This window comes from Amphibalanus amphitrite, unplaced genomic scaffold (assembly GCF_019059575.1).
Source record: "Amphibalanus amphitrite isolate SeventyFive unplaced genomic scaffold, NRLGWU_Aamphi_draft 000813F_arrow, whole genome shotgun sequence".
Taxonomy (NCBI): domain Eukaryota; kingdom Metazoa; phylum Arthropoda; class Thecostraca; order Balanomorpha; family Balanidae; genus Amphibalanus; species Amphibalanus amphitrite.
The window spans coordinates 265,870-288,283 of record NW_024882307.1 but is presented as its reverse complement, the minus strand read 5'-3'; the positions used below and the strand labels follow the sequence as shown (position 1 = coordinate 288,283).

General features: G+C 47.7%; 2 protein-coding genes across 2 annotated transcripts in view; one reads left to right on the top strand and one right to left on the bottom strand.

Annotated features, from left to right (window-relative positions):
* Window positions 1–7,564: 7,564 nt before the first annotated feature.
* Window positions 7,565–11,754, bottom strand: LOC122366517. The gene is made up of 4 exons (XM_043338862.1): window positions 11,221–11,754; window positions 10,833–10,953; window positions 8,155–10,630; window positions 7,565–7,965 (listed from the first exon to the last, which is right to left on the bottom strand). Exons 1-4 carry the CDS (start codon window positions 11,370–11,372, stop codon window positions 7,565–7,567), a joined length of 3,150 nt encoding a protein of 1,049 aa, XP_043194797.1. The 5' UTR covers window positions 11,373–11,754.
* Window positions 11,604–22,414, top strand: part of LOC122366523 (geranylgeranyl transferase type-2 subunit alpha-like) — a 40,706-nt gene continuing 29,895 nt past the window's right edge. The window contains exon 1 of the mRNA XM_043338876.1: window positions 11,604–11,767. Within this exon, the coding sequence (XP_043194811.1) occupies window positions 11,765–11,767 (3 nt within the window). The 5' untranslated portion in view covers window positions 11,604–11,764. The remainder of the gene's footprint in view (window positions 11,768–22,414) is intronic.

Sequence of the window (22,414 nt, the reverse complement as noted above, 5' to 3'; positions counted from 1 at the left end):
AACCTAATTCGGCGCGTACACCGCCTGACAGCGCCGCCGTACAGCCTCTGGCACCGCGCTCCGGACAGCCAGCGCGGCCGGTTTGAATCTGCGGCGCAGCGGCGCAACAATGCAGGTCAGTGACCGCTCCGTGCAGAATGTGGACATTCCTGTATTTCTGCGGTGTGGTGATTAACGCTAAAGCCGGAGCTGAGGCCGTGGGGGGGGGGAGGGGGCAGCACGCGCGATCCGGCTGCCCACAGTGCCGCAGACGGGCACAGATCGGTGTCATTTGGACACGTGCGAGCGGAATTAGCGCGGAACTGTTGCCGTCCGCGGACCGCGGACGGCACTGTTATTGAAGCTATTCGATCCATCAACGATAAGACAAGCTTAGGATAACTGATTGAATGCATGTTGTGTGGCATACAGTTCCTTCCACCGACTTTTGCACCGGTTTACGGCATAAAAGCATGCAAAGTAGTATTCTTAGTCATTCTTTACCCACGCAGTTTTTTTTAAAGTAAGTGTTGAACGATTTTTCTGCCAAGAAATGCACGATTTTCGCTCATGGAATGCCTTTGTGCATCGCGTGAGTAATTTTAGTGCGTAACACTATAAGCGCTAGCATGGGTGATCTTTGGACTTGGGAAATGTTTTTGTTTCCGGGAATGAACTCCACTGACGGATGCTAAGGGAAGGGACATTCGGGATATACATATGCCATTCTGCAGCATATACATATGTCATTTTGCAGCATTCAAAATTGGCAATAGCTCGGTGTTTTCCTCAAACAGAACAAAATGCTGAAGATCACGAAAAGCCATGTTTTTTTAAGTACAGAAAGGATTCTGCAATGTCATGAACGATTTATATGCCAGCTCAACTCACTACGCTGAAAAACTGAGCTTATTCAAGTCCTGCTGGACACTGTAGACGAACGTACGAGTAGGCCTAAAGGCGGCCGCACACTAGGCCATTCGGCGGGCGACATTCCGCAAAAACCCAATTCCGTGGCGACATTACGCTTTCGTGGACGCCGAATCGGCTGCCGAAACGACAAAATTATCAGCCGACCGCTGCCAGCTAGCTGTCCGCGGGTAGAGTGCGCATGCGCGCGAACAGCCGCGGAGTTGCGGAAAAAGCTGGACCGGTTCAGCTTTTTCCGCGGCGACGCCGCGGACACCCGAAATTGTGGAACTTGAAACTCACCAACTATTGATGGAGCAGCCGAGAAATAGACTTCACTTGATAAAAAATCGTAGTGGCACTTCTTTCCTCATATTAACCCTCGCCCATGTAGGGGGGGGGGTTGGTGCAACCCCCCCTGAGGTTTTTCGGAAATAGTGCAAAAACGGCGGCGCGCAGCGCCGCCAAATTTTGGGTACCTTATGGGGCAAACCTTGCGCATCTTTTGATAAAAAAAAAATTTGACCGGGTCATGTCAGGTCACGGAGTTATGACGTCACAAAGGGAACAGCCTCCGGCCGGATTTTCACAAACTGAGTGCTAACGCCCGAGGTTTCCTGCCGGTGGTACGGACATCGGTTGTTGGATCGTGATGAAACTTCCCATGCATGTTGGGGCAAGTATTGGCTATCATATGGTATAAGAAACTTGACCGGGTCAGGTCAGGTCACGGAGCTATGACGTCACAAGAGGAACAGTGTCCGGTACTATTTTTGAAAAGCGCCCGAACCACTATTTTGCTAATTCTTGTCACCTCAATGGGAATATGCAGCAATATTAGCTTCTATAGGGAGCAAATGGACCTCCCAAATCCAAAAATACAATCAGATTTCAAAAATTTAAATTTTGATTTTTCGAATTTCTGCCGCCGACTGTGACCTTGCCGACTTCCGGCGCTCCCAACGCGCCATTTTTAGAGCTAGGGAAACGAAATACATACCAAACGATAGAGAATTGATCAAGGAACACGATAGTGAAGGTTTCAAGTCGATATCTCCCACCGTTTTGCCACAATCGCCGCGGAAAGTTGAAAAAAGTCTATTTTTCCGAAAATTTGACCTTTGACCGGTCAAAAGTAGGTCAAATGTTGACCTAGGACCAAAAAATATACCACCAATCGCGAGATCTTGGCGAGAGCAATCCGTTGGTCTTTTCCGCTAAGCTCTACGACGCTCCGTTTTCAAACGCCAAGGGGGGGTCGCACCAACCCCCCCCCTGCATGGGCGAAGGTGGCAGATCGCCGTTTACGGGCGAGGGTTAAATGGTTTTTATACACTTCATTGGTTATTCAAATAATGGGTTACTATGTGCCTCTCCACAATTGTCTTTAGGTTTCTTGCATTTGTCGACAAACACGGATGTTTACATTAATCACGAGCTTTATTTTTTTGCAACTTCCTCCAGAAATTATGTCAAATTAATAGACATTCAAAACTTTATTGTACAGAAATATAGCATAATCGCATTAAATAAGCAAATATTGTATTTGCTTACATGTATTTAGTTTGCATTCGTTTATATTTATCATAAAATGTTTCACATAAAGTTCCTGAAATAAGTAGAAAATCGCACCGCCGAATGGTCCTGTAAACTGCTGAAAACAAGCGGAAAGCCGCTGTAGGAATGTCGCCCGCGACATTCCGCTTTTGCGGAATCTCGCCCGCCGAATGGCCCAGTGTGCGGCCGCCTTAAGTGTGTTGGTTCTACGTCACATTAAAATAACCCAAGGCGCATTACACGTAATACTAAGAATATAATCACGTTATACTTAAAGTTGGTCTCCGTAAACGGAAATACTTACTCTACCAAGATCATCTGGGTCCTGCGTTTTCCTCCAGTGTACTATGATTAACTCTTCCAGTTACCACAAAACCGCAGCTCGCCGGATCCCAGGGTCGGTCATGTAACCCATAGCAAAATAACGCAAGTAAGTCGTAAGTCGTAAGTAGACGTGAGGGTAAATGCCTTTACAAAAATCTACAATAAACATTTTTTTTTTTAGTTCAGCGGGTTCGGAACGAGATTATGGATCCAGATGATCACCAACAATAAATTGCGTCTGTTACATCTCCACGACTGGCACGTGTCCAGGGAAGGCCTAACGATACACCCAGTCATCGCACTACTTAGATAGGCGTATAACGGGCAGCGCTGTACTTGGATACACACAGTCTACGCAGTGCTGTTTTGATAAGGGGCACACACTAAAGAGTTTGAGCTCCACTTTAACTGGGGCGTGTAGGCTATCTCAATCTCAGTCTCCATTGCTCGGATGCTCGCTGTTGCAAAATCTGGCTCATCTGATATGCAATGTGTGTTACAGTGCAATGACTTGTAGTTGAGATGTACAAAGTACACACCTACATAGATGCGGTACGTTATATGTAACGGTGAATGTGTTTCATAAGTATGTGCGCAGATACATATAGCCGGAATAAGGGGATGGCATAGGAACTGCAAATATTGCAATTGTAAACCTTCACAAAAGAATGCATAAAAGAAGTTTCTTCAACGTTCTTCATTTGCTGACGCCCAATTTTTAAATTATATGATCAACCGTTTTTGATAAGATAAATGTATTCCGAATTGACCCTTATAAGTCAGCTAACACATTATCCCTCGCCGGCACAGGCCATTTTGCGTCATTCGACGGCACAAATGGGGGGGGGGGGAGGTACGACCAGCCGCGTTTGGCCCCTGATCGAGCTAGAGCTTCGCGGAAAAAAACGAGCGTGTTGCCCGTCACAAGAGGAAGCCGATGATACCCAAATTTTAACCCTCGCCGGCACAGGCCATTTTGCGTCCTTCGACGGCACAAGGGGGGAGGGAGTTGGTACGACCCCCCCTCGCGTTTGGCCCCTGATCGAGCTAGAGCTTCGCGGAAACAACGAGCGTGTTGCCCGTCACGAGACAAAGCCGATGATACCCAATTTTAAGGTCCTAGGTCATCGGGTGACCTTCCAGGTCAGGTCAATGACCCGAAAAGCGGAAAAATCAGGACATGTTAGAAAGTCGTAAAGTGTGGCTGCTATGTGGTTTTCCGGGGTGCTGATCACGAATATCGTGTAAGTTTTGATCAGAGATGATGTCTTTAAGCATTTAGACCAGGTCGGGTCAGGTCAGGTCAGGTCAACCGGTAGGGATTGTGATGGGTATTCGTAATACGTGTCAACCGCCTCTGACAGCTTCGTAGCATGTTACGAAGGCACCAAAACTACTTAGTAAATGTTCAAATGGTTGCTAACTTCGAATTCAGCTCCAAAAAACTAGCCTAGAAACATGTAAAACTCGAAAAAGTGAGCCGATGTCCCCAAAGGTCAATGACCTGACCTGACCTTCAGGTGACCTTGACATCCACTCAAATGCATGGGAGCAACATCGAACCACATGTTTGAACGTTTCAAACCACGAAAAGCTTGCAAACGCGCGGGTAATGCGAGCCGACATACGCCGAATCGCGAATCCGGCTAAACATGGTCTCGGAAAGTACCTATGTCACAGGTCAAAGATCATTTGAGTCAGGGTAATGAAATTTTCAAGGTAGGTGTAAAATTGATCAATGCGAGGGTACTGAAAGTTTTGTAGCAATCGGCTGCTTTTTACGCGAGTTATTTGCGAAAAACCTTAGGAAGGGGGTGCATCACCCCCCCCCCTTCCGTGCCGGCGAGGGTTATAACACTACATAATGTTGTTTATAGTATAGGTATGCAGGACTCTGTGACATGTGGTCTGTCATGTTCATTCCGTGTCGCATCGACGGTAATGCTGCTCGATTTGTTCAACGTGGTTCAACTCATCTGAAACAACTTTGCGCATCCTTTGTTTACCCGTGCAAAACAATGCGCTTTCCCTGGTGGAAGTCAAGTGTAGTAAATCATACCATGGCCGACAATTAACCCGCGCGGGGCTGGGGGGGGGGGTAAATTTTACCCCCCTCGCGAATTTTTGCGATATCTCAAAAACGGCGGCGCGCAGCGCCGCCAAACTTTCAGTACCTTTTCTTACATCAATGTGACACGTCCCCTGAAAATTTGAGCGAAATCCGTCGGAAAATTTTTGAGAAATTGACGTTTTAGTGACGTCATGTTCGCCATTTTCGCCTCAAAAACGGCAAAAGTTCAAACGCCGCTAACATCTTCATTTTTAAAGGAATCAAGACGTAACAAAAAAGGTTATACGTAATTTTTCTTTGTCTATCAAATGGCTATCTCGGTTTTTTGAAAATTTTGGATTTTGGCCTAAATTTTTTCAAAAAACTGATTTTTTTGGGAAAATCATTATAAAATCCAAAAATTTGAGTCTATCGAAAAAACCGGAATATATGTCAGAGAAGTGGTCTATGTGCACCTACATACCAAATTTTAGAAGAATCGGTTCAAAAATGTGGGAGTTATTCAAAATTTTATGACGTCACGACACACAAAATTTTTGAAAAATGACTTTTTTGGAAGTTCTAGACCTCGTACGGAAACAAAAATAGCACCATTTGATTCGCCGTGAAAAACTGCATCAGATAGACACCTTTTTAGGCCTTAACAACCAACTTCAAAATTTGACCTCACTTGACCTGACCTTGACCTGACCTCGACCTGAAATTCATCCAGATGTGGTCCATATCACTTATTGAGTGTGTCTATTGAATTCTATGAGTAAAATGACCCATAAAACATGTGTCGCACATGCCCTTTTCTATATTTTGTTTTTTGGTGACCTGACCTGACCTGACCTGACCTTGACCTTGACCTCTAAATGATATTGTATGCAACGAATATTGTCTTTGTAGCCTAAGAACACGTTTTGGGCGATCAGTCTCAGTCCATGACTCCATGCTTCGGCAACTAGGTACGGTGCAAGGCCGATACTGTAGAAACTTGCAATTTGTACCCTTGACCTGACCTTGACCTTGACCTCAAACTTTAAATTAAGTACATGTTTTTAGTAGTTCGTGATGAGAGCTTTCGATTGGCGTTTGAGTTTTCCAAATCGGACCATTAGTTCGGGAGATAACAGGGGGGGGGGGGGTAAAATTTACCCCCCCCCCTCCAGCCCCGCGCGTTCGGCTGGAGACCCCAGCCCCGCGCGGGTTAATAATGCATCGCAAAAGCCGACAGCTATCACAAAATATTAATTTGTGCACTCAGATAAAACAGACTGATTTCTTAAAATTTATTAGCTCAGCAAAATGGACAGACGTACGGACATTGAACAGCCAGGAATGAACATCAAGAATGGCTAGGCTCATAAATGAATCCAACTCATAGGCATTCATAATGTACATGACAGCGCTGACATAAGGGATCATGAGCTGTTTTAACGACCCTATTGATAAACGTAGACAGAATGATCGTTTTAACCCTAGAACGCCTAGGGGGGGGGGGGTGTATCACCCCCCCCCCCCTGAGGTTTTTTCGAAGTGCACGCTAAAAGGCTTGTCGTAGCGGGCTGAAATTTTCAATACCCTCTGGGGCAACCTTTGCGCATCTTTTGCCGAAAAAAATTGATCGGGTCATGTCAGGTCACGGAGTTATGACGTCATAAGAGGTACAGCCTCCGGCCGACAGTTACCAAACGTGTGCGCCGAATCCCTAGGTTTTCTGCCAGTGATACCCACATTGTTTGATGGATCATGATGAAACTTCCCATGCATGTTGGGGCAAGCATTGGCTGTCGTGTGGTGCAAGAAAATTGACCGGGTCAGGTCAGGTCACGGAGCTATGACGTCACAAGAGGAACAGCGTCCGGTACTATTTTTGAAAGCGCCCGAACCACTATTTTGCTAATTCTTGTCACCTCAATGGGAATATGCAGCAATATTAGCTTCTATAGGGAGCAAATGGACCTCCCAAATCCAAAAATACAATCAGATTTCAAAAATTTAAATTTTGATTTTTCGAATTTCTGCCGCCGACTGTGACCTTGCCGACTTCCAGCGCTCCCAACGCGCCATTTTTAGAACTAGGGAAACGAAATACATACCAAACGATAGAGAATTGATCAAGGAACACGATAGTGAAGGTTTCAAGTCGATATCTCCCACCGTTTTGCCGCAATCGCCGCGGAAAGTTGAAAAAGTTTGATTTTTTCGGAAAATTTGACCTTTGACCGGTCATAAGTAGGTCAAATGTTGACCTATGACCAAAAAATATACCACCAATCGCGAGATCTCGTTGAGAGCAATCCGTTGTTTTTTTCCGCTAAGCTCTACGACCTTCCGTTTCGAAACGCCAGGGGGGGTCGTAACAACCCCCCCTGGTCGTTCGTGTTATGAGAAATGGCCTGGTCGTGCGAGGGTTAAACGGAATTCAGTGTTCACTTCCCGTTTGAACAGACAATTACAAACATTTAAACGGCTAGTCATTACTAGAATCACGAAATTGTCACACACTTAAATAGGCACTAGACAGCGAGACCCATAACAACAAAACATACCTATTAGTTGAGAATCACGGATAACAGCAGCAAATAATGCAAGCATAAACGAGTCAGTAAAACGTAAATAATAAATAAAATTAAATAATTCATCGCACCCCATTTCAAACAAAGCTAACAACATCGAAAAATGACCTAAGCAGTCCAGAGTCCTAATCATAGCATGCATTCGTTGTATCCAGTTAAATCAAAAGACACTCAGGTCGGGTCTTGGAATCGCCTCTGACGAGCACAGCGCCATGTGATTCTGACCTCCGAGCGGTTCGAGCGACAGTGGCGCCGCCAAGCGGTGACCCTCCTGATTATCACAGAGCAGGCGCGCCAGGCTGGCCTTGCGCACCTCCCGCAGCTGTTCTCCGCTCAGGCTGCGCTCGTAGAAGAGCCGGTCGCCATCCCGCAGCCGCCGGAACTGGTCAGCGATCACGCACTGGAAGGTGGGGCCCACCTTGGCCGAGGGCGCGCGACTCTCCAGCATGCCACCCACCCACAGATCGATGTCCTGGGGACTGGAGTAGGTGCTCCGCAACTGCTCCAGCTCTGGAGGATCCATGACATCCGCCAGGTCACTCCAGTCTGCCACTGAGCGACCTGTACAGAGCTGACGAACGGTGGCGTAGGAAGATAACCCGAGGTCGCGGCCACGGAGTACGTTCACAGCATACAACTCTAGAGTGCCGTTCCTGGGAGCTCCTTCGAAAGCCTGCCTGTGAGAGGATGTCTCTCTGACCAGGTCTAAGAATGAGCGAGTCGAGCGCTGAGTTGTGACAGCGACTGTACGCTGTGGCACCTCGGGGACTTTCTGCCAGAATCGGATCGCTGCCCCGGCAAACTCGACGCTGACTGTCGGGTCGGCCACGTCCCCGAACGGACCTCCCAGTCCCGTCTCTGCGGCGGCAGAGGTGCCCAGCACGTGCAGCAGATACTCTCTGTAGGTGATGTGCTGCCACTGGGCGATCACCACCCGGCGCGCCGTCTGGAACACCAGCTCGTCCTCCCAGAGGGGGTGATTGGTGCGGACGATCTCTGCCACCCTGTTGTGCTCGTGTCTCAGTAGATCCAGCAGTGGATCAGACATGGGTTCCACCGGGGTGTGGACAGCGAGAGCGCTAAGATCGAGCTCAAGAGGAGCATCCAGACTCCGTCCGCTGAACAGCCTGCTAAATGAGTTCCGCATGACGTCGTGAAGTGTAACTCTGGGGACGAGGACCTGACTGGGTCCCGGTGAACTGCGCTGGACGATGTACTGGACTGGTCCCGGCGGTCCCGGCGGGCCCGGGGGGCCGGGTCGGCCGGGCAGACCGGGCACTCCGGGCGGTCCGGCCGGCCCGTCCCGACCCGGAGCGCCCGCCGGACCCGGCAGACCCCGCGGCCCGTCGTCTCCCTTGAGACCATGGTGGCCTTTTTCGCCGGGTCTGCCCGGTAGTCCGTTGAGACCCCGCTCGCCGGGCGGACCCATGGGTCCCTGTAGGCCCCTCGGTCCGGCGGGACCCGCGGGTCCGATGGGCCCCGTCTGACCGTCTGTTCCACTGGGTCCGACCGGTCCCTGGGGGCCCATCACTCCCGGCTCGCCGGAGTCTCCGCGGGGCCCCGGCTCCCCGGGAGTCCCTGGGGTGCCAGGCACACCGTTTATACCGTCCTTCCCTTTGGGCCCCTTGGGTCCCACGGGTCCCGGGTGACCCTTCTCTCCGCGATCTCCCTTGGGTCCGGCCGGTCCCATAGGCCCCTGCGGGCCCGGAATGCCAACGCCAGGCGGGCCCGGCATGCCCGGGTCTCCCTTCTGTCCCGGCACACCGGGCCTCCCGTCCCGTCCGGGAGGCCCACGCTTCCCGGGTGCTCCCCTCCAGCCCTTAGGCCCCCGCTCGCCGGGTGGTCCTTTCATGCCCTTCATGCCTTTCTCACCTTTTATTCTGCACCGTAGCAACAGTTTCAAGATTTCTGCAATATTCGGGTGCTTTTTAGACCCAAGTTTTTCTTTCCATTTCACATCATCTCTCAGCCAGCGTGCGCCACTTTTCAAAAATCCTGAATAATTCTCCTTCCATGCCCATAAGCAGTCTTCCATCCAAAGGTCAGCATTACCTAGACCAAAGCCATCGTTCTCCAGTCCTAAACTGTCAGACAGTTGTAATTCTTCTTCGAGAATTGCTGTGCTGCCACCCAACAAACCAAAGTCTTCTTCCAACAGCCCTAAATTGCCCTCTGACAGATCAAATCCATCTTCCGGCAAACTTAGGTCACCCTCTGGCCAAATTGGATTGACCGGACCAGGCAACTTGTCCTCCAATAGCTCTACGATAGGGGAATCTGCAGACTCGGGTAGTTCGATATTGTCATCTGATAATTTAACAATGGGCTCCTCCCATTTCGAATCTCCGTGAAGTCCAGCAGCATCCTTGAGCAGCCACAAATCATGCTCCTTTTTAAGATGATCTGGAACAACATCTCCCCTTACAATAAACCTGGGGTCTGCCTTGGCGCCATCATTTGAATTTTGAGTAGACTGCTGACTTGAAATGGAAATAACAGTTGGCTTAGAAACTGACTGTGTAGCTGAGCTATCTTTAAATTCCTTCACCGATTTCGATCCGAATCGTATCCACCGCGGCTTTGCGGCAGAGTCTCGTGGTAAAATACTTCTACCAGTCGCATGGTCTCTGTTGCCTGTTTTGAGTGATCCCAGTCCAATGGCTCTCTGTTCTCGAGACGAGTCTTCAGCGGATTTATCGGCATCAGACGGCAGTGTCTCAGACAGACCGAGGTCTGAGTCAGACTCAAAGCTCATTTTGAGTCGCCCTCCACTCAGCTCCCTCAGCTGCCTGCCGGCCTCCTCGGAGCTGCCGTACAACGTCTCCAGGTCCAGGTAGGAGGAGGCGGCAGACAGCGGCGCCGCCGGCCGCATCACACAGTCCAGCTCGGGCGCCGGCAGCGCGCGCACGAAGCTGACGCACCGTCCGACCACGGTCAGCGGCAGGCAGGCCGGGTGCTGCTCCGTGCAGCAGTCGGGTCTCCGGCCGCTGGGCAGACGAAGGGTGCTCAGGCGCGCCAGGTCCCGCTGCAGTAGCTCCGTCCAAAGGGCGGCCCATTTGGTCAGAGGGTGCTGTGAACGGTGTCGGAAGACCAGGGAGCCGGCGGCGTCTGCAGAGGGCAGCACCGAACCGTCCCCGGCAGACGAGCGAGGCGTGTACAGACGGTCCTCGTAGGTGGCGCTGCTGAGCCGGCCCAGACCAGTCAGCGCTCGGCCCAGGAACGGCCTCTGTGGGAACAGAAGCACGGGTTTTGTCAGTGGAGTTGCGATGAAATGAAGCTAGCTCTACGAGCAAACGAGCAAAAAAGTTGATCTTACGAGCAAAAATTCGATGGAGTGTTGGCAAATCAGCTGGGAGTTGTTGGCATATTCAGCAATTGACAAATCAGTGAATGCAGAATCTTAATCTAAAGCTAAATCTAAAGCTTACCTGAGGGTGGTTGCACTCCCCGCTGAGGGACCGGTTAAAGAAGGTGACGTCACAATTGACGCTCCTGGCTGGAGTACATCCGGGAATTTGTTGCGGAGATATCCAGCGTTCGACAGGATACCTGAAACAAAGCGTGCACTAAGTACTTTTGGAAGTTGCTACAATACTCTAGACAAAACATCTCAATTTCACCATCTCATAATCGAATTGTTATACCGCACCTCTCTTCCTCAACTGTCACAAGTAAGATGTAGGTAATGTAAGTATTCAGTGTGAATAACAATAAGCATTCAGTAGAAAGATAGCGCTTAGTATAAGGAATAAACTGAGCTGCTTTCATTTTCTGTAAACTGGTTTTTGATAAATCAGACCTCCACCTCCCACTCACAAGTGTGTCTGGCTGCCGACCGCCTGTACGGTGACGACTCTCTGCAGACCGATCCTGCCCATCTCCTGGATCTCCTCCTCTGTCTCCTCCGACCCTCTCTCCTCTGCCAGGTCCGCGGGGGCCGGCCCGGCGCGGTGCAGGTCCGCCATCATCCCCTCCTCCAGTCGCTGCAGCTCCGCCCAGGCCTGTGCCGACAGCCGCTCTGCGGCAGGGCCGGAGAACGATCCAGGGGGCGCTGCGAGCGCCGACCTCTCCACCGTCAGCTGGGACTGGCCGCCACGCAGAGGGCGCTGAGGTCGGTCCGAGGTGAACTGAGGGGCGCAGATGGCGCCACGGGAGCCGTCGGGCAGCGAGCAGGCGGCCACATAGCGGGGCTCAGTGAGGGGGCAGAGTGCGGGGGCCGTGCAGAGGGCTGAGAGTCTGGTGGCGAAGTCCGGCTGAGGATGGTGACGCCGCTGGTGTCCCCCTCTGCAGACGGTCACCAGGAGTGTCAGCAGCAGCAGCAGCAGCAGCAGCTGGAGGGCAGCATAGGACACCCGTCAGCATGGTAGGTAGTGGCAGTGGCGGTGGTGGTCGGTTAGCGTGCTGATGGTTCACCTATTTAGACAACAGGTAACCCAGTTACTTATTTACGGCGTCATAGTTAAAATACTGGTTTACCTATAAAGTAAACAAAAAGTCGTCCAGAGGGCAGGAGAAGCGCCAACATTACGATGATGTCTTCAGATTACACGCAAATTTTAACGCGCCATGTCTCTTGAATGGCTCATAAAAGTATTCCAGCCGGCAATGTGAGAAACAACACATACGTTTTTCTTTATCAATTGGCGTATTAACCCTCGCCGGGCCGGTGCTCCGAGATTCCGCGCCGGGCCGGGGTGTGTGTGTCTGAACCCCCCCTTCTAACTCGGCTCCTGGGCCACGTAGCGACACGTGGTAAGCGGCAATCGAAAGAACGTCCAAAACAAGGACGAAAACACTTCAGTCATTTTCTGAATCAGGTCAAAGGTCAGGTCACCATAGGTCACCAAAGGTAATATGTTGACTTTTTCAACATTTTGGAAACTGCCGACGGCTATCTCGGGAACCAACAGAGCTAAAGCGTCGCGGAAAAGCGCATTCGATAGCCCTTTTACAGACCTTTCTGCGTATTGCTCTCAGATCTGACCTCAGGTCAACGGTTTAGCCTCCAGAGGGCAAAAACTAAAAATAGCAGTTTTTACGAAAATCATTTTTTTCGGCAATAGCTTTTGACTCAAAAGAGCCATGACATTTCTTTCGCCAGCATCGTGTTCCTCTCGTCGAGACACGTCGAATGAATTATAATTTGAAAATTTGACCTCAGGTCAAGGTCATGACGTGACCGGAAAAGGTCATGTTGCATATCAGTCGATCTGCAACGTCGAGCCGAACATATCTAAGGCGTTTTCAGCGCTCTAGCACGCCTCTATCAGAAATCATTAGCGAAAAACTGTTAGATTCTGTTCGTGACCTGAGATGACCTCGGGGACATAACGAGGGGTCACAATTGCCCTTTTCCGGTTCAGTGTGTCAATTTTACCTACATCTTGATGTTTGAGAGTGTCTAGAATAGCATTCGTGCAAAACAGACGCTTTTCAATTTTCTATCTAATGGAGAGGCCGCAAAGTTGACCTGACTTTAGGTCACCGATATCAAAATTCCGAGATTAACATTTTATAGATAATGTTGCTCTCATCAATCGCTGAAAGTTTCAAGGCAATCGATCAATCGGTGTAGCTATGGCAAGCATACCTATTTTTCTGAGGTGAGGTCACTTGGCGTGACCTGGTGACCTGACCTAAGGACCTGGGTCTGAAATTTTCACATGTGCGGAAAAGATGCACGAACAGGTGTGCCAAAAACGATGGCGCTCCACGCCGCCGTTTTTGAGATAGCGGCGAAAATCGCAGGGGGGGGGGGGGTGTTCAAACACCCCCGGCACGGCGCGGGTTAAAGGTAGTGTGCCAGCTTTCCTGGACCGTATGGAGTTAATGGCCCAGATAAGGAAAACCGGATTTTTAGAACTTATCCATACCTTCAAAACTCATGGAAACGTCTTAAATTCTTCAAATTTTGAGTACCCCAGTGCGAAATTCGCCCCGACGGGTTGTCGGTCGTACCCCAACCACATTTCACACCACTATGAACAATAAATGCACACACTGAAATCGCTATTACCGATATGCTCATCCAATCAAGTTTCGATAAACCCGTTCATCATCATCTCCTGCGGTTTCGAACACGCCTGTTAGGTGGTGCGGTAGACCGCGCCCAAAGCCAGGGCCCCGGTAACGTGAGGTAGCCGAGTCGGGGCAGCGTGCGCTGACCCAAGCCGGGGCCGCGCGTCCTCCCGGTGTCATGTGATAGCCCGGGACTGCCCGCGGGGATGCGGTAGACCGCGCCCAAAGCTGAGGCCACGGCTTGGGTCAGCGCACGCTGCCCCGATTCGGCTACCTCACGTTACCGGGGCCCTGGCTTTGGGCGCGGCTTCTGCTCATACTTTGTGGTGCGGTGGTGGTGCGTCGGGCCGCGCGCTCTGACTTCGGCCAAGAAAAATGCGTCAGCTGATCATTGTCATTTCTGCCACTTGCGTGTGGTGAAATGGGGTCATAACTTAAGAGACGGCTTTTTCATATCAATTATTTTACATAAAGTCATATTTCAAACCATAAATAATGTTCGACAGCCAAATAAAAGAAACAATACCAATACAGGTTGAGGCTCGACATTGTGTTGTCTACGATTAGACAGCTGATAACTCATTCCCGTACGTCGTAACTCTATAATGACATTTGCTTATTGTCACATGTGCGCTGCATTCGCGATTGTTGCCGACGCCTGTTTGCAGGTCAGCCCACTACAGTTGTTATACATATCGAAAAAACGATAAACTTTTAGGCGAAAAAGGCACTATTCCAAGCCCATTTTTGATTTTTTTTTGCGATATTAGGTAAAAACAGAAGCTTCTTATCCTAGGAAAAATAAAATGGGAAATCTTTCAAAGGTGGCACACTACCTTTAACCCTCGCCCTGTCAGGGCATTTTTCATAACACGGCCTGTCAGGGGGGGGGGTTGATGCGACCCCCCCCTCGCGATTGGCTCCTATGGCACCTAGAAACACCAAATTTGGTAGATAGGTGGGCCCCCTGGATTATTTCTCGCCCCTGTGCAAATTTGGTTGCTCTAGGTCAATATTTAGGGGGGTATTGGAGGGTATAAATGTAAAAATTTCGCTAAAAACAGGTCAAAAGTTTTTCGCTTATAACTTTTGATCTGATTAAGATAGAGAAAAAAGACAAGCACCAGTGAACTCAGCACGTCAAGGCGCGTCGAATGATGTACTTTTTTGCTTGCTTAAGTGTACTTAAAGCTTTTCTTAATTTTAAAGTAAACTGTAATTAATTAATTAAGTTCAAGTTAACCAAATTGCATCATATCGTATATCATTCGATTTGGCTGACCACCAGAAACACAATTATACCATTTTTTAAGCTCTAGCGTCATTATGTGCCAAGTTATTAGCAAAAACGTCATTTGACCTCAGTTGACCTCATTTGACCTGACCCATGGATAAGTACACCAAACAAAGAAGCACCAAGTGACTTGTTGTTAATTACTATGGGTTCAATGCACAAAAGTGATGGAACAAAGCGGATATCTCCAGTATTTTCCGAATTTAGTATTTTCCCATAGGCTTAACATTACGACGTAATGACCTCTAACTGACCTCAGGTCAGTGACCTAAAAAAAACCGAACTATGTGTTATACAACTCGGTGAACTTAGCACATCCTGAAAGTTTGAAGGAAATCAGTCCAAAACTGTGAGTTGGACAGGTGCAAAAACAAAATTGAAATTTGACCATGACCTTGTACTGGTTTTTCTAACCTAGTGACCTGACCCAAGGTCACCCGGACTTGAAATTTTTAGGTCATATGTAAAAATGTTGCCCCATAGGCTGTGCCAAATTTGGCGGAGCTGCGCGCAGCCGTTTTTACGCTATCTTCGAAAAAGCTTAGGGGGGGGGGGTTGCATCAACCCCCCCTGCCATGGCGAGGGTTAAACAAGATGCAATTTGAGTTAAACCGTTTTGATAATTTCATGTTTCATGTTAGGTTTAATCAGAGATGATGCCTTCATGCATTCAAGCTGGCTCGGGTCAGGTCATGTCAGGTCAGGTCAACCAGAAGGTGTCCTACTGGCTATCCATAGTAGGTGTCAGCCACCACTGACAGCTTCGTAACATGTTACGAAGGCATCATTGTACTCATGGGTAGAGACTAGAGATGTTTGGTTTCTAAAAAGATCTTGCTGTTTCGGCGTGTTTGTTCAAAAGGCAGGAGACATATGTTTTTTCCCTTGGTGCTTGAAAGGTTTAAGCATCCAAAGACACATTGAAACACCGATGATGTTTTTTTTTTGGCGCTTATCATGAAACCTTTTTTTTGCATATATACAAGTGAACAAAAGGCATTGATGGCTTGAAGTAGTAAGCAGATGTGGTTCTGTTCTGAGAAAATAATTCGAAAAAACCAAGTCTGATCACACTAGAAGCACACCATTTTAGGTCACCAGAAGTCAAATGTCGCTATTATGTTTTCTTCTGAGGAAAGCAATTGCTAGCTGGAAAATATGACAGCATCGCAAGGTTCTGCTAAACCAAATGGAATAGGAGCAAGACCAAAATATCAAGGTTAACACCAATTATAGAACAAAGTGCAATGTCGTTTTATCACTCAGCTTCTTTCCAGTCATGTTCGCTCTCATCACCGTGGCTTATTTTTTGTCGTTGTTATCTCACCGTTGCGCCGAGCTGCTGCATATCCAGTGGCAGCCTAGCGGGCTGCTATTGTCACTTCCCGTCTGTGCTCGATTGTCGCCTGTAACCCGTCCGCAGCCCCTTCCGGCACCACACTGCCGCCCCGTCACTCTACGAGACACCTTAAAGCACCTTGGATGCTTTCCAAAAGGCAGCTTATAAAGCCGGTATATCACACATATTTAGAAATACTCTGACCTAACTGGGGAAACAAGTTCCAGTGGCAGTAATGATGGAACCCATGACGCTGATATTGTCTACTGGAGAGTTTTCTAACCGTCTGGTATACCGCAGAGCGCGGCTCAATAACTAGTTCCAGAGAAGATTCGTGCACATTACGGGGGTGGGACAGTAGCCGGTTTGATGGCGATCTGATATTGGGGGCATTGACCATCCTGACACATTCATACGCGATATAACGAGGTCTAAGCTAGCTGCCTCCCTTGATCCTGTCATGATCCTGATTATGCTTGAATTTCTGCGGGAAGGGCCAGATGATTCAAGGACTGAATATGTATTTTTGTTCGTGCTCAGCCATTCAGCAATTAACATAGACTACGTTTCCATCGGCAAAGGGATTCGTATCCGGATCAGTGGAGCCGCTACTGATCCGGATGACTGGGACCGTTTTCATGGGCAAAGCCGGTACTGATCAGGATCAGTGATGCCTATGGAAACGGGGTCATAGAAAAAACATCGTCCATTCGGATGCAAATTAACTTTATTACGAGAATGAAATGGGCTCGCCTTTCCAGCCAGTTCCTTCACCCCATACGGCCAGGGCAGGGGTGCGCAGATACTTTTTGTAAGTGCTAAACCTTAACTTATATTGCTTATGCTTTCAAGAGTCTATGGGAAATCCTTTCCGGACCTTCTTGTAGATATGATCGGATGATCACAGAAGTAAAAAAGCACAGGCACTTTTTTCAAATTCTGCACATCGTGACATCACGTGCTGGTGAGGACTGGATAGAGTTTATGCAACATTTTGTTTTCCCAGTGAAACTGACTGCTTTTTTCATTAATCATTTTTTTTAGTCTGATTAGTCATAGCGAGATATAGTCTGTGCCACACTGGTGCAGTTTATATCTTCGAGTCGCACACATTTCTAGCGGCACATTTCCTGGAGCGCAATCAACGAGTCCACCCGATCTCTGAAAACGCATTCGCCACACATCCTCGCGAAGCAGAGACTTACAAAAGCCCAGGACAGCGGCCGGCGCAAGCAAAGTTGGTCGGTCATACGGTTCACAGCTCACATGTAGACACTTAAAGGTAGTGTGCCACCTTTGAAAGATTTCCCATTTTATTTTTCCTAGGATAAGAAGCTTCTGCTTTTACCTAATATCGCAAAAAAAATCAAAAATGGGCCTGGAATAGTGCCTTTTTCGCCTAAAAGTTTATCGGTTTTTCGATATGTATAACAACTGTAGTGGGCTGACCTGTAAACAGGCGTCGGCAACAATCGCGAATGCGGCGCACATGTGACAATAAGCAGAGGTCATTATAGAGTTACGACGTACGGGAATGAGTTATCAGCTGTCTAATCGTAGACAACACAATGTCGAGCCTTAAACTGTAAGCCTGTATTGGTATTGTTTCTTTTATTTGGCTGTCGAACATTATTTATGGTTTGAAATATGATTTTATGTAAAATAATTGATATGAAAAAGCCGTCTCTTAAGTTATGACCCCATTTCACCACACGCAAGTGGCAGAAATGACAATGATCAGCTGACGCATTTTTCTTGGCCGAAGTCAGAGCGCGCGGCCCGACGCACCACCACCGCACCACAAAGTATGAGCAGAAGCCGCGCCCAAAGCCAGGGCCCCGGTAACGTGAGGTAGCCGAGTCGGGGCAGCGTGCGCTGACCTAAGCCGGGGCCGCAGCTTTGGGCGCGGTCTACCGCATCCCCGTGGGCAGCCCCGGGCTATCACATGACACCGGGAGGACGCGCGGCCCCGGCTTGGGTCAGCGCACGCTGCCCCGACTCGGCTACCTGACGTTACCGGGGCCCTGGCTTTGGGCGCGGTCTACCGGCACCACCTAACAGGCGTGTTCGAAACCGCAGGAGATGATGATGAACGGGTTTATCGAAACTTGATTGGATGAGCATATCGGTAATAGCGATTTCAGTGTGTGCATTTATTGTTCATAGTGGTGTGAAATGTGGTTGGGGTACGACCGACAACCCGTCGGGGCGAATTTCGCACTGGGGTACTCAAAATTTGAAGAATTTAACCCTCGCATGTGTAGGGGGGGGGGGGGGGGTCGGATGGACCCCCCATGGTTTTTCGCGAATAACTCGCGTAAAAAGCGGCCGATCGCGACGAAACTTTCAGTACCCTCGCATTGATCAATTTTACACCTACCCTGAAAATTTCATGACCCTGACCCAAATGACCTTTGACCTGTGACCTCTTTTCCGAGACCATGTTTGGCCGGAATCGCGATTTGGCGTACGTCGGCTCGCATTAGCCGCGCGTTTGCAAGCTTTTCGTGGTTTCAAACGTTCAAACATGTGATGTGATGTTGCTCCCATGCAGTAGGGTGGGTGTCAAGGTCACCTGAAGGTCAGGTCAGGTCATTGACCTTTGGTGACCTCGGGTGACCTCGGTTAACTTTTTCGAGTTTTACATGTTTCTAGGCTAGTTTTTGGAGCTGAATTCGAATTTAGCAACCATTTGAACATTTACGAAGTAGTTTTGGTGCCTTCGTAACATGTTACGAAGCTGTCAGAGGCGGTTGACACGTACTACGAATACCCGTCACGACGCCTACTGGTTGACCTGACCTGACCTGACCCGACCTGGTCTAAATGCTTAAAGACATCATCTGTGATCAAAACTAACACGATATTCGTGATCAGCACCCCGAAAAACCCCTTAGCAGCCACACTTTACGACTTTCTAATAGGTCCCGATTTTCCCGACTTTGGGTCATTGACCTGACCTGGAAGGTCAACCAATGACCTAGGACCTTAAAATTGGGTATCATCGGCTTCCTCTCGTCACGGGCAACACGCTTGTTTTTTTTCGCGAAGCTCTAGCTCGATCAGGGGCCAAACGGGGGGTCCAACCGACCCCCCCCCCTACACATTAGAAGCTGGAAAACGCCGCACACATGCGAGGGTTAAGACGTTTCCATGAGTTTTGAAGGTATAGATTATATATTACTGACCGGGCCGACGAAATTATTTGGAAACGAGGTTTGCAAAATTGACGTAGGCCCGAGTGCGAAGCACGAGGGCCGGAGTCAAATTTTGCAAACCGAGTTTCCAAATAATTTCGTACGGCTGAGGTCAGTAAGATTTTTCCTACATGCCGCATACCTGCTAAGTAGTTTCGACAGGTTTTGGTGATACTTTTATTAAATTGTTTTGTCCATAATTTCCTAACAGTGATTGCGCTACTGCTGAGTGCTGTGGATAAAGCTTTAAAGGAAATTTATAGAAGAAAATGCATCAAAACACCTTACTTCAAAAAGAATCGGGTCTGAAAATATCAACTCAGAATGGCACAACAACTAGATATCCAAGGAACGTAATGCATGAATAATTTGCCACGACATAAGAACAAGAAGAAGGTATAATAATCCTAGTGATTAAACGTAAATTTTCCAGTGCTCTTGCAAGAATCTTTTCTTTATTTATGTAATCGTACTTTGTTGATGCCCTATGGGTAATCTTTCGTGAAATACATTATATTTTCCATATTTTACATGTTTGTTTCGAGGAAAGGACTACAACTGTCAAATGATAACGCAATAACTTAGGCCCAAGGTCTCAGTAGACATATCAAACGAAGATAAGATAACAAGCGATAACGGATTTCGATTATTAGGCGCATATCTTAACATAATTTCGGCTTTGTAACCAATGCAAAATATTTCAAAACCCTTGATAAGCAAAGCAGATATTTTCTACCAAAAAATGTTAGTTTTCTAATTTTACGCGGCAAATATCATGCAATAATGATGTCAATTATACATTCCCTGTCAATTATACCTCTGGGCTAATGCGATAAACTGCATATAAACTGTAGTTAAGAGGTCATTGCCCTGGGCAGTAAACTCGGGCAGTAAACTTTTGTTTCCTGCCCGGCCTATCAAATAACATGGCATTTTGACACCGACAGTTTCTTGGTCATAGTTTTACTGCCCGGCTCGTGCTGTGCTTAAGACATACCCCGGCATGTAGGAATATATATTACTGACCGGGCCGACGAAATTATTTGGAAACGAGGTTTGCAAAATTGACGTAGGCCCGAGTGCGAAGCACGAGGGCCGGAGTCAAATTTTGCAAACCGAGTTTCCAAATAATTTCGTACGGCTGAGGTCAGTAAGATTTTTCCTACATGCCGCATACATGCTAAGTAGTTTCGACAGGTTTTGGTGACATTTTTATACAATTGTTTTGTCCATAATTTCCGAACAGTGATTGCGCTACTGCTGTGGATAAAGCTTTAAAGGAAATTTATAGAAGAAAATGCATCAAAATACCTCACTTCAAAAAGAATCGCGTCTGAAAATATCAACTCAGAATGGCACAACAATTGGATATCCAAGGAACATCATGCATGAATAATTTGCCACGTCATAAGAACATGAGAAGGTGTAATATTCCTAGTGATTAAACGTGAATTTTCCAGTGCCCTTGCAAGCATCTTTTCTTTATTTATGTAATCGTACTTTGTTGATGACCTATGGCTAAACTTTCGTGAAATACATTATATTTTCCATATTTTACATGTTTGTTTCGAGGAAAGGACTACAACTGTCAAATAATAACGCAATAACTTAGGCCCAAGGTATCAGTGGACATATCAAACGAAGATAAGAAACAAGCGATAACGGATTTCGATTAATAGGAGCATATCTTGCCATAATTTCGGCTTTGTAACCAATACTAAGTATTTCAAAACCCTTAATAAGCAGAGCAGATATTTTTTTCCAAAAAATGTTAGTTTTCTAATTTTACGCGGCAAATATCATGCAATAATGATGTCAATTATACATTCCCTATCAATTATACCTCCATGGGCTAATGCGATAAACTGTAGTTTAGAGGTCATTGCCCTGGGCAGTAAACTCGGGCAGTAAACTTTTGTTTCCTGCCCGGCCTATCAAATAACATGGCATTTTGACACCGACAGTTTCTTGGTCATAGTTTTACTGCCCGGCTCGTGCTGTGCTTAAGACATACCCCGGCATGTAGGAAAAGTTCTAAAAATCCGGTTCTCCTTATCTGGGCCATTAACTCCATACGGTCCAGGAAAGCTGGCACACTACCTTTAAGAAACGTCTCAAGTGGCAGCAGTTGCGACCCGATAGTGCCTCCGATTTGGCATCCGATACAAACACACAAGAAGTGCATCAATATTCTACTTAGTGCACTCCTAGAATAAAAAGGCGATCAAGGCAAAGCCCTGCCTGTTCGTAAATTTCCAGAATTTCTCTCACAGTCCAGTGAACTGGCTATGTCAAATTCATTTTACAGGTTTTGAGGCCTTTCGGTCCGGTTGATGTATCGCTCGGCATGATTCGAGGCTCCTTTGAGCGACGATCGGTTGCAGGTGGTGACACATACTTGAGGTATGAGTTGTACGCATATAAAACCCGTGAAAATCGCAGTCTTTCTGGGACACACTGCTAATAACAATATTTCCTACCATTCGAAAATAAATACCAATGCGTAATGGTCACATTTGTGACGCAGACGCACAATACTTCCCGTAAATGGCGCCAATTAACCTTAGGAATGCAGTGATTAGTTCAGCATTTCCTGGGCACCGAAGTACGCAATCCGATACAGAGAGTTATGATTGGGGCTACATTGTTGCATTTTTCCTTGGTGATTTCACCATGAACAATTATAAGCGTAATGTAATGATCTAATAAATGCGATGCAAAATGTAATTGCAAATTATAAATGATACTGTAGCACCGCAACTATTTGTGCGTCTAAATCCAACAACTAATGAGTTATATAACACGCGACAAATTTCTTGGTCTCTTTACAAATGTGCGATCTAGTGGATAGATTTCGGGCATTTTTGACCGAGCTGTCGTCCAAAGCGACTCTTGAGAGGTGCGTCTGTAGTGACAACTCACCACAATATCTCGATAAAATTAGTCTATACCGGATCACTGTCGCTGTGGACTGCTTTCTAAGCCGTTCACATACGACTGGCCCTAAACCATCATATCAGCTCACCCGCAACTATTTATATCCGCGTGATAATTGGAATGCGGAAAATCACATTTTCTAACGGGGTCATTGCGGTGGCGAATCGACATCTCGCCGGTTATAATAAGCATGTTTTAGCGAGGGCCGCAGTGCTACAACATAGG

Excerpts from the sequence above, each read along its gene's own strand:
- LOC122366517 (XM_043338862.1), bottom strand. The coding sequence starts at position 11,372 with ATGATGGCGGACCTGCACCGCGCCGGGCCGGCCCCCGCGGACCTGGCA. Across the intron at positions 10,954-11,220 it reads GTCGGCAGCCAGACACACTT|GTATCCTGTCGAACGCTGGA; the intron begins GTGAGTGGGAGG and ends GCTTTGTTTCAG. Across the intron at positions 7,966-8,154 it reads AGTCCCCGAGGTGCCACAGC|GTCGCTCAGTGGCAGACTGG; the intron begins GTACAGTCGCTG and ends AGCTCTGTACAG.